The 12,407-nt window shown below is 33.7% G+C and overlaps 1 protein-coding gene and 1 long non-coding RNA gene across 2 annotated transcripts; one reads left to right on the top strand and one right to left on the bottom strand.

Moving 5' to 3' along the window:
• Positions 1-1,331: 1,331 nt before the first annotated feature.
• On the top strand, positions 1,332-4,539 carry LOC103486101 (receptor-like protein EIX2). The gene has a single exon (XM_051088451.1). The coding sequence runs from the start codon at positions 1,377-1,379 to the stop codon at positions 4,368-4,370; it is 2,994 nt and encodes a 997-aa protein (XP_050944408.1). The 5' UTR covers positions 1,332-1,376; the 3' UTR covers positions 4,371-4,539.
• A 1,456-nt stretch (positions 4,540-5,995) lies between these two features.
• Positions 5,996-10,628, bottom strand: LOC127150590 (uncharacterized). Its single transcript, XR_007823012.1, has 5 exons — positions 10,261-10,628; positions 10,064-10,179; positions 9,612-9,837; positions 6,409-6,504; positions 5,996-6,325 (listed from the first exon to the last, which is right to left on the bottom strand). It is a non-coding gene; the product is annotated as an uncharacterized LOC127150590 (long non-coding RNA).
• Between the last annotated feature and the right edge of the window lie 1,779 nt (positions 10,629-12,407).

Below are 12,407 nucleotides of genomic sequence, written 5' to 3'. Positions count from 1 at the left end.
ATTTTGTCGGATGTGTGGATACAAAAGATCCACTTTGGACTATATGTTTCTATTAGCTGAAGGAGCAATTTCATGAAAAAGTGTGAAGTAGTGTATTGTTGCTACATCCACTATGAAGGTTGAATTTGTAGCATGCTTTGAGGCTACGATTTATGTTTTATGGCTGCATAACATTATCTCAGGACTTGGAATTGTCGACAGTATTGTCAAGTCACTGAGAATTTATTGGGATAATTTTGCGGTAGTTTTCTTCTGAGAGAAATAAAAACGACAAGTATTCTAAAGGTGCTAAACACATGAAATTAAAATACTTTGTTGTTAAAGAAAAAAAGTTCAGAAACAAAGAGTGTCAATCAAACACATTAGCACTAAACTTATGATTGCATATCTACTAAATAAAGTATTGCTACCATAGACATTCAATGATGATGTCAAACGTGTGGGCATTAGTAGATATTATTATTTAAATCAAGATTATGTTATTTCACACTTTGAGCTCATTTATTTATTGTTTCTAATTTTATCTTATGGTTCTGTTCTTATGATTAGTATATACATAAAAGAATTATGTAAACCAAACAGGACATCGTCTTTGATAAAGACACTTATTGTTGGACCATTATTGATTATCTTTGTTATAGATCATGTTAATAGAAGAACTATTTCAGTGATACATGGAAGGGAGTATGTTAATGCAATGATGTATGACCGCCATGATCCTTTAGTAGTTTCTTTGCCTTGACACGATATGTTATTAAGTTTAATTTTGCGCATTATGTCTATGAACGTATATGGTAAATAATGTCAATGGGTCAAGTGGGAGAATGTTAGATTTATTCTTAAATATAATATTATCATTAATGTGGCCCAATTGCATTATATATTATTTATCCCTTTTGGACTTATTATTTTATTAGGTTCATTAGGTTAAAACATAATACCCTAATTCAATACCATGATGGGTGTTGTTTATAAATAGAGCTTAGGGATTAGTCCTCTCACTGCCTTATTAACTAGTTTATTCTTCTCATCAAGAAACTTAAATCAAGTCTAAAAGGAAGGCAAGTGAGAGAAACACAATTCCTCAAGAAGATTATTCATGATCAAGGTATGTTGTTCTTTAACTAATTTTAAAGGAAAAAATAGTAATACTAGTTAGATGAGTGTTCAAGGTGACTTTGTCAACAAAGACCCCCAAAGGCTTTGGTAGTTCGTTAAATAATGGTACGTAGTCATTGTCCAAGAAAGTTTGGTCAAAGTGGTCGCCTAATTTATTTGTTATCACAGACACACTATTAATTTTCATATATAGATCTGAAAACCTTTTCGTGCTACGTAGTTTTTATTGAAGCCTGAAATCCAATTTGTGGAGTAAAATGGGTGAGAATAATACTACTTTGGTATCTCTCTTCCTCATTGTAATAATGCTTATTTGTTCCTATCAAGCTTCAGCATCTTGCATCAATCAAGAGAGGGAATCACTGCTTAGACTGAAAGCAAGTTTTATTGATTCTTCTAATCGGTTGAGTTCTTGGAAAGGAACTGATTGTTGCAAGTGGGACGGCGTGGTGTGCGATCATATTACAAATGCCAGCCATGTCGTCAAGCTTGATCTTCGAAATTATGAGTATTCCTATTCCTCTGCTCTGCTTAGCAAAGGTGTAGATTCTAGTTTGTTTGAGTTGAAATATTTGAATTACTTGGATTTAAGTGCCAATTTTTTCAATTACACTCAAACCCCAATTCATTTTGCTGAGCTGTTGGAATTAACGTATCTCAATCTATCTGTCACTTTCTTCAATGGAACAATTCCACGTTCTCTTGGAAATTTATCTAAACTGGTTGTCCTTGATTTCAATACACAAGGTTATTTGTATGGGTCAGACGGCTACTATTATCCGGGAGAGTTGATTGTTGATGGCCTTGAATGGGTTTCTAGTCTTTCATCTTTGGAATACCTTGACTTGGGTGGTGTGCTCGTTCCAAGTAAATCAGGTTTAGATTTGATGAAAGTGTTCAATGCTATGCCTCCTTTATTGTCATTAAAATTGAGTTCTTGTGGTCTTCAAAACACCTACCATCATATTTATGCTCCTTTAAATTCTTCATTTCTCTCCAAAATTCAACATCTAGATTTGTCTTATAACATGCTTGATGGTCCAATTCCTAGTATTCTTCAAAATATGACTTCAATGAAATTCCTAAATCTTTATGATAATAGATATAATTCTTCAATCCCATCTTGGTTAAGTAATCTTAAGAATCTTGATACTTTGAATCTTGGATTGAACTTCCTCAGCAGCATCCAAGGTGGTTTGTCCTCAATGGTTAGAAACAATTGCCACCTAAAAAATGTGGATTTATCATTTAACCATTTCCTTAATGAAGATGTTTTTGGAAGTTTCGAAAATTTATCTACAGGTTGTCAAGAATATTGTCTAGAAAGGCTTGATCTAGAACACACCCAACTTGGCTCACACAAAATTCCAAGTTGGTTAGGAGAATTAAGAAACTTGAAGCATCTTAATCTTGGAAATAATTCACTTTATGGTCCAATTCCTTCTTCATTCGGAAATTTGTCTAATCTTGAGGAATTGTTTATTTCTTATAATATGCTTACTGGAGAAATTCCAATATCTTTTGGAAAATTATCAAACTTAATGATATTGGATCTTAGAGAGAACAATTTGGATGGAGCCATTCCGAAAAGTTTTGGACAACTTACGAATCTCTTTGGATTGGATTTTTCTAAGAATGACCTCAAAGGTGTTCTTTCAGAAATTCACTTTGTTAACCTCACTCGTTTGAAATATTTATTTATGAATGAAAATGGGCTTCTATCTTTTGAAATGAATCATAATTGGGTTCCTCCTTTCCAATTGAAGATTTTTTCGGTAAGCTCGATTCTGGGCTTTGGTAAATGTGAATTTCCTCGATGGATTGGAACACAAAAACAAATGTCATATTTAAATTTGTTCAATACTAATGTTATAGGACCCATACCAACGTGGTTAAGATCCAAAAATTTACAATTTTTAGATCTTTCCTATAATCAAATCACTGGAGCACTTCCAAACAGCATTGATGATCAAATGCCAAATTTGATTGCACTAATCATTTCCAATGCTCATATCAGTGGTTCCTTGCCACAGTCCCTTTGCAGATTGAAGAATCTATCCTTTCTTAGAGTTTCAAACAATAGGCTATCTGGTACAATTTCTAGTTGTTTGTCAGTTCTAGACTTGGTCATCTTGGACTTATCATCAAACAATCTCCAAGGAGTATTTCCAATTTCATTCCAAAATCTTTCAAATCTTGAAGTAATGAACTTGGCAAGAAATCAACTTGAAGGAGAGCCACTCATGGCCATGAGAAGTTTCAAATTTTTGTCTGTTTTGGACCTTGAAGGGAACAAATTTTGTGGCAATATTCCTAAATGGATGGGAAGAAGGTTGCACAATTTGCAAATTTTGAATCTTCGAGGCAATATGTTCAATGGCACGATTCCTTCAACTTTATGGTTACTTCCTCGATTACAAATTTTGATTCTCGCTGACAACAAATTAGTGGGAAACATCCCGCCAAATGTTGGCAATTTTAGTGCAAGTCGAGGACCAATAACAGATGATGATGCTGTGTGCAACCCTGAAAAAGATCCTTGGGCACTTTGTTACGTAAGTTACATCACGCAATTCATTAAATCAAGCCCTTTGAACTACTCCTATTTACAACTCTATTCAATGGTGACTATAGACCTCTCCAATAACAACTTTCATGGACATATTCCAAGGGAAGTAGTGGTAATAAATGGTTTGATTGGCTTAAATTTGTCTCATAATGATCTATCAGGAACCATTCCTGTGGAGATTGGAAGATCGGTAGCATTAGAATCCCTTGACCTCTCTTTCAATCAACTATTTGGGTCAATTCCAAATAGTATGTCCAGCTTAAATTCACTAGGCGCATTGAATTTATCCAACAACAATTTCTCTGGACCAATTCCTCGAGAAGGACATTTTTCAACCTTCAATGATGCATCCAGTTATGAAGGCAATCCATATCTTTGTGGAGAACCACTCTCTATTATATGCCCCAACGAAAATGCAGGTGAAGGTGCCATTGAAATGAATGATAATGTTCATGATAATGATGGTTATGAAGAAGATAAGATGGATAAAATGTGGTTTTGTATTATTGTGATGGTTGGATTTGCTTTCGGATTTTGGGTAGTTGTTGGAACTTTAATATTGAAGAAAAGTTGGAGACATGCTTATTTCCGGTTTGTGGAGGAAACAAAGGAGAGGATCCATGTTGCAATGTTTCTGAATATGACAAAGTTAAAACAACGAAGGAGAAGAAACATGTGGTAGTTTATGTTAATGTAATAGTTTTGTTGGGCTTTGATATATGAAACATGTAATAATTTTGTTGGACTTTGATATGTTGAGTCCATCAATTGAGACAAAGAATTGTCTTCTTTCCTTTATATGGCATAGTTCTCTTGTCAATTGAAATAAAGAACGTGTTATTGCCAAATAATTCATTGAAAACTCTGCTTAAGATGCTTTTGAGTATGTTGATGGTTATTTAACGTAGTATCACAGTAGTAGTAGTTTAAGTTTTCAAATTCTATAATGTCATAATTTATTTTTCAATTAATATTTATTTTCGGTTGTTGGATCTTCTATAAATCTTATTTCAAAGCCACGAGTGAGGGTGAATCTTAAAAGTGCTCAAATAATTAAATTTGTCTTTAGCTCATCAACTTAAGTTTTTGAATCAATTGGTAATTTAAAAATCTTTAGTGATGTTGGAATAACTCTTCGTTGGAATGACTCTTCGTTGTAATGACTTGTACAAAGTTTGTGACCATTTTTATATATGTTACAATAGGGAAAAAAAAAGCTTTTGATGGTTACAAATATCGTAATCGTTCTTTATAATTCTAAATATTTTAATATGTTTTGATTTGTACAGATTTTAAATTAATTTTATGTCTAAAATATATTTCTATAAATCGAGGAAAGAGATTTTGGTTTTCAGCAATAAAGGTTTAATTTTTTTCCATTAATTTCCGTTTTCATCTCTCTGATTTTGTCTAAGCAAGTATTTCTTTGGCGTTGTTTCTTTGAAATTAGAGGTTGTGTAAGGCGTGAGGAGCGATTAACAATTACGATTTACAACAAAGGTCAAATTCAAAGAAAGATACTACAAGAAATCTGGCTTTTAATATCGGTTTAAAACCGACATTAAAGGTCTTTAATGTCACTTGGCGACTGACATCTTTGCGAGCGTTATTAAAGGTCTTTAATGTCGGTTGGGCTTTAATGTCGGTTATAAACCGACATTAAAGGCCTTCAATGTCGGTTATAAACCGACATCTTTGAAGGTGGTATTGAAGGCCTTTAATGTCGGTGGAAAAACGACATTAAAGATATCTCATAAGCGACATTATGTCTGGAAATGTTCGTCATCGTATATTGTAAAAAATAAAAAAATTGCTTGCACGTTGGCTATAAAATGCCTACTACTCAATGGTAAACCTTATAACTAGTTCACCTGCAATGCACACAAGAATACCTTAAATTCCAGCATACACTTCCATATAGAACTACAACAAATACACATCATCCAACACCTACATATAATCACATATCAATAAACACAACTATATTCAACACCATAAGTCCAACTACTCCAAATCTTCCAATATATCCACCTATATATATAATCACACATATCAAACAACACATGTTGCCCTCCATGGCAAACCAATAATAAACACCTACAATGCATAAGATCCAACACTAAAATACCAGCACACTTTTTCACACTTCCATATAGTACTACAGCAAATACGGTCATCCAACACCTAAAATATCAGCACCTTTCCACCCTTCTATATAATACTACAACAAATACAATTATCCAACTCCTATATATAATCACATATTTAAATAAACAACCAACAACTGTAAGTGAAAACTCAAAAATATAAAGATAATATATAAGATCGTGATTAATAACCAATGTATATGTACAACAAAAAGTTCCTCCACTAACTAAAGGATACGTACAAACTATCTAACAAACAACAATTAGTATGGGACCACCTGCCCTTCAAAAAACTATAGGACTGCCTGTCCCTACAAAAACTTAACTTAACTCGACCAACTATTAACTTAACTACAAAAATCAACTACTAACTTAACTGGACCAAAAAAAAAAAACATTTAAAAGCTTACACAAATCTGCTAACAAAAGATGCCCATTTGGTTTGAATCTCGTCAATCTCCTCTTGCCTATATGCACTTTTGGTATTGAACTACGCACAAAGAGAAAGATATGGAAAGTATGAGTTTAGATCATAAATTGTAACATATATAAAAAGTGAAAGTAGAAACTTACAAGGCTAGTAATAGGAGTACTAGAATTATGCACTATCTCATGTATGTACTTTTGCACGTAGTACCCACACCCTACAGAATCCAATTGACGAGGGCACTGCATGTATATAAATTGGATACAAACATATTGCAATTGATCAATAATAGTTAATGAACATACAACCTTAAACACAAATACAACCATAAAGCCAATTTATGATTGAAGCCAATTCCTAGACATCCTATATCATTAACTGCATTATGACTCATGAACATCCAAGAAATGGCAGAAATGGCATCTACATCTGCAAAATGGCAGAAAGAAAGAAAGCTCAGATCTGCATCTGCAAAATTAGAAAAAGGGAAATATTCCCACCGCCAAGCAAAAACTCGGGTGACTTTTGAAACCATTCAGTGGTCAAATTAAGCTTTAGTAACACCATATCCCATCCAAGAAATTGTATTCAATAAAAATAGAGAAAGCCAGCTTGCAAAACAGGACATCACCTTAGTCCATCTAAAAGGGCATTTAAAAATATTAACCTATAGAAGAAAAGCTAACAGAACTTTAATATAAATAGTACTTTTCTTTAGTTTAAGGGGTGGAAGGTTGGACGACGATTTAAATTTAGAATGGTAATGGTAATGGATGACTTATCTACTAATCTATGCTCCAATCGACAAGAATACTAAATATTGTTTCTAACAATTAAAAGAGAGTAACACACGGTGGGAAATAGATGATGACTTTTTCTTTTTAGAAAAAAATTAACAAAGGTTGGGAAAGATGCAACTAACCTATAGTAATTGGTAAGCATCATCCTCAAAGAAAATCAAGAAAGAAATGTAAGACAAAATAAAATAGAAACTTAGAGGAGTCATTTTTAACCTATAATTTTCAACCTAATTATAGAATACACTTCAGATCTACCATCAACTAAAACATGCTTATGCAACTATGCAACAAAAAAATCTATCACGAACTGGAATTCGAAATGTCGACAACAGAACATGGATGGTTACTAAGAAAGCAAACTAAGAAAAGCAAGATTCCAAGGCGGTTACTTTGTTCTAGAAAAACTAAAAGACTAGTTATTAAGTCAAGTTTATCCATCAACCACTTGATCTTCCTTACTTCTGAAACAAATTTGATTCAACCTGTCTCTTATTCTAAATTTTCAGGTCATATTCTAAATTAGTGTTTATTTATAAGGTCATATTCTAAATTAGTGTTTATTTCTCTAAATTTTCAGAGAAATATTTAATAATTTCGATCATTCGATTTAGTGTTAAATTGAACAAGTTTGACACATTCGAGACCTTAAAAAAACTTAGTTGTTATATTAAATAAAATTACGTCAATTACACCTCTGAAACGAACTTCAAAACTAGCAAATAATGTAATTGCAGCATTTGTTAGTTCATCAAATAAGGTGGTGTCAAACAATTCCAATCTCTATAACAGATAAACCAAAAAACTTCAAGAGTTTGAAGTAATGATTCCATAAAAAAAAAAGGATAAAAATACATTTCAGAACCATAGTAATATAATGAAATGAAGTCAGAATAAAATGATTGTTAAGAATGGAAATGAGCATATAGTTTGATCTCTCAGCATCATAGCCAAATCAATTAATCAATATAATAATGATAAATAAAAATGAAAACCCCAAGTAATGGAAGTAAAATAACCAGAAGACAACCAAAAAAATAAAAAATTGAACTACTAGACACAAGACACACAACACAACCAAGTACAAAAGAAAAGAAAAGAAAAGGAGAAAAACATTATGGAACACAACCCAATTAGCAGAGACTTCCATAGTTGTTGACTAATCCCAAAAGTTAAAACCTAACAACATAATAATACCCAAACCTAACAACATATTCTAAACAAATTTGATTCAATCTCGACACTCTGCCATCTCGTAGCCTTCTTAGAAATTTATACAAAGCTCTGTCTTTGCTTCAACAGCCATTAGAGCAATTATTGAATTATCACCATCTTACTCCCACTTGTATAATTTCAGATAAGTATTTGTATTGGATTGCTCAAACAGCCCACAAATTCAAATGCCCACGAGTGGTCTTTTATGGAACTGGCTGATTCTCACTCTTGAGCTCACACAATCTAGAAATGGTCATTTTTCATGCTGTAATCAACTATTATTCATCCATTCACTGTAACATACGAGGATTTAAATGCTCAAACATCTAGGAATCCCACCAAATAAAAAGATTAACACTACTTTTTTGGGATCTTTTAACATAAAAGGATAATATACATTTTATGGCAAAATGGAGTTTGTTTTACAGCTGGTCCCTTTTCTTATATTGAGCAACTTCATATCCATTATTAAAATACTAATGATTATTCACTGAAAAAATGATGTTATATACATGGTCCTAATCACTTCTTTTCTTTTCTAATATAATTAGTACTGAACTTTCTACTTTATCTCCATTTAAAAACTCTTTTTCCTAAAGAAAAATCATAGGGAAAATGACACAATTTGACTTGTTGATCATTGAAAGGGCGAAAATAAAGTAGGCCACTACATTGCAACTGATGATTGGTTCATCCAAAATTCAATTTGATGATAATAAAATTTCCTTCTTTCTGTTTTCTAAGTCAAAACCAGCATCCACATGTCTCTTTCCAGCCAGATGGGTCTGTCAATTTTACTATTTTTCTTCTTCTTCTTCTTCCATTTCGATGCTTCTATTTATAAGGCCAGTGAAGCAGATATGGAGGAGGGCAAGATTTCTTCATTCTTGGGCAAATATGGGCTAAATATTTCTTTGCTTTAGCTGTTTTTGGGTTTGGTAATGGCTATGAGAAGAAGGGGGAGATTGGGATTTTTTAGCTTAAGAGAGGTGACGTTTCGGTGAAATTACCAACTGGGGTGCCACTATTATGTCTCTTCTTGTCCCAGAAAAGCATGGTTTGTCCCCATTTTGTCCTTTTTCACTGGGATTTTTAAGGTTTCTGTTCTTGTGTTTGTTAATTTGTTTCCCCTTTTCCTCTTATGGGTTTCTTAAGTCATAAGACTAGTTATAAGTCAAGTTTATCCATCAACCAGTTGATCTTCCTTACTTCTGAAACAACCTGTCTCTTATAAGGTCATATTCTAAACACTTTTATTTTTCTTTTGAAAAGACACATCAAGAACTTCATTCAGAAAGAGGCAAAAATAGCATAAGGGCTGGAGTAGGGAGAATTACCTTCATTCAGAATCTCGACACTCTGTCATCTCGTAGCCTTCTTAGAAATTTCTACAAAGCTCTGTCTTTACTTCAACAGCCATTAGAGCAATTCTTGAATCATCACCATCTTACTCCCACTTGTATAATTTCAGATAAGTATTTGTATTGAACTGCTCAAACAGCCCATAAATTCAAATGCCCACGAGTGGTCTTTCATGGAACTGGTTGTTTCTCACTCTTACTTCTAAAAGGTCCATTTAAAATTGAAAGTATAACGATCAAAATGATGATAAATGAAAATGATAGAAAATAAAGAGTTCAAAATGAACCAATATATATATATATATATATATATATATATATATATATATATACACACATATATATTCAACTAAAAGTACAATAGTTCATAAAGACATGCTGCAAAATAAACATAAAATCTGAATACTGGATGAGCTTAGAGAACAAACCAAAAATTGTTGTGGCTCATTGAAAAATTGATCACTTCAATGGCAGTGCATCCAACTACTTGCGTGCAAACAATAACTTAACAAACTCTGAACTCAGTCTAATGTACAAGTTACACCTACATCAATTTACTTAACCAAAAACATTAGTAAGGCAGAGAACTAACATCAACTTTTGATAGTATCTCCAATAAATTCACCTCTTTCATCCCAAGGTCGATGTTCGTAAGACTTTCCTGCCATACTACGTTTCGTGTTGATTGTACCATGTTCGCAGCGAAACTCTGGAAAGTAATTCAGAAACCTTTTGCTTCCGAGCTCGTCAATGCCATTGAACAGGAAATTTTGCGCCACATCCTAATGGTTAGATGCAAAGTGAGAGAATGAAGATTTTTTAAATGATACAAGAAACACGACGACGAACGAGCACGCGCTGGGTATGAGAGATGGCTGTGATGGTGGGGATGACGACTGATCAGAGAAGAGAGGGAAGAAATTGATGAGATTGAGAAAGGAAGAAAGGGAAGAAATGTTGAGAGAAAGCCTTTCTTTCGTAGGGTTTGGTAGAGAAGAAAGGAGAGAAGAGTAAAGTAAGAGAGAGAAAAATTCAACTTTTTACAAAATTAAAAAAATAAAAAATAAAATAAAAAGGCCTTTAATATCGGTTCTAAAAAACATGATGTTTAATGTCAGTTTTAAACCGACATTAAAGATAGAGCTTTAATGTCGGTTTAAAACCGAGATTAAACATCTGCCTTTTGAAAATCGACATTAAAGCTCATTTTTCATTTTTTCCACCCGACATTAAAGACCAGATTTCTTCTAGTGGGAGTATTTCACGATATAACAACAATGATTGAGATTTGGAGTCGACGAACAACAACAATTTGAAAGCCAAATTCTCCAAATCAAATCTGGAAAGTTTGTTACAGATCTGCCGAAATTGAAACCATACAAGAAAGCATGTCTGTGCAAAATTCGGAAGTGTGGTAGACGATAGGAAATTTTTGCAAACGTGAGGTGAAGGGAAGCACGTACACAACCCTGGAGGGGGGAAGGCTTGACCAATATAATGAAGGTGAAGGGAAAGATAGTGATTTTCCAAGAGAGAAGATCCAAGGTGAAGGCTAGGAGGCCATATGCAAGAACGTAAACAAATGTGAAAAGGAGAAGAAAATAGTGAAAATTTTTCTATGAACAAGTAATAGAAAAACCTTTGGTAACTTTTTTTTCTTTAAAAAGATAAACAAAACAGAATTTTTTTTATAACTTTTTTTTTTTTTTTTGCTTGTTTCTTGTATTCACTACCTTCGACCTCATTACCATCGACCATATCTTTGTGGGGGAACCACACTCTATTATATGCCCCAACGAAAATGCAGGTGGTTCCATTGAAATGAATGATAATGTTCTAGATATAATGATAGTCATGTGGAAGATAAGACCGATAAAATGTGGCATTACACTATTGTGATGCTTAGATCTGCTTTTAAATTTTGGGTAGTTGTTGGAACTTTTCAAAATCATGACCATTTGTTCTAAATTTATTATTATTATTTTTCATTATACTTCTGCTATTATTATCTTTGTTTTCAATCAATCATCAACTTTGTATTATATTTTTTCAATGTGTCGGAGGTCTGCCAACACTGAAAAAGGTGTTGGAAAAAGTGAGGTCGTAAGAAGAAACTATCGTCGGCAGTATGGATCTCTGACGACGTCACACAAATAACGTTGACAAAGGGTGAGGCTTCCACAACACTACGTGCGGAGACGTCGTGAAAACGTTTAATTTAAATAATAATATAGACTTTCACGATGCCATGCATGTACACATCGTCGTTGCCCCAATTACTACCGACGTTGCATGCAATGCGTCGTGGGTGGTCGACCTTTTGTCGACGTTTCTCTGACCGTGTTGGAAAAGGTTGAACATTTAAAAAATTTTGACAAGAATATCACGACGTCAGATTGCACGGCGTCGTGAGAGATGGAACCTTTGCCGATATGGGATAGGTAACGTCGTGAGATGTGTGGTGTTTTGACTACTTTTGACATGGTTCTCATGATGATGGATTGCATGGCGTCGTGGAAGGGAACCTTTACGACGTGGGGTAGGTAACATCACGGGACGTGTGACGTTTTAACTATTTTTGACAGGATTCTCACGATGCCATAAGTGACTACGCGAGTTAGGGATCCTATGCCAACGTCATAATGGAAATGCTAGGAGTTTCTCTATAAAAAACCAACTTCATGTTATGTAATTCACAGAACTGAGAAGGGAAGGTCGAGACTAGTTGAGGAGAAGTCGAGAGAGATCAATTGAGAAGGGAAGGCCAAGAGA

Source organism: Cucumis melo, chromosome 8, assembly GCF_025177605.1.
Source record: "Cucumis melo cultivar AY chromosome 8, USDA_Cmelo_AY_1.0, whole genome shotgun sequence".
Lineage (NCBI taxonomy): Eukaryota > Viridiplantae > Streptophyta > Magnoliopsida > Cucurbitales > Cucurbitaceae > Cucumis > Cucumis melo.
This window is presented reverse-complemented; position numbering and strand designations above follow the sequence as displayed.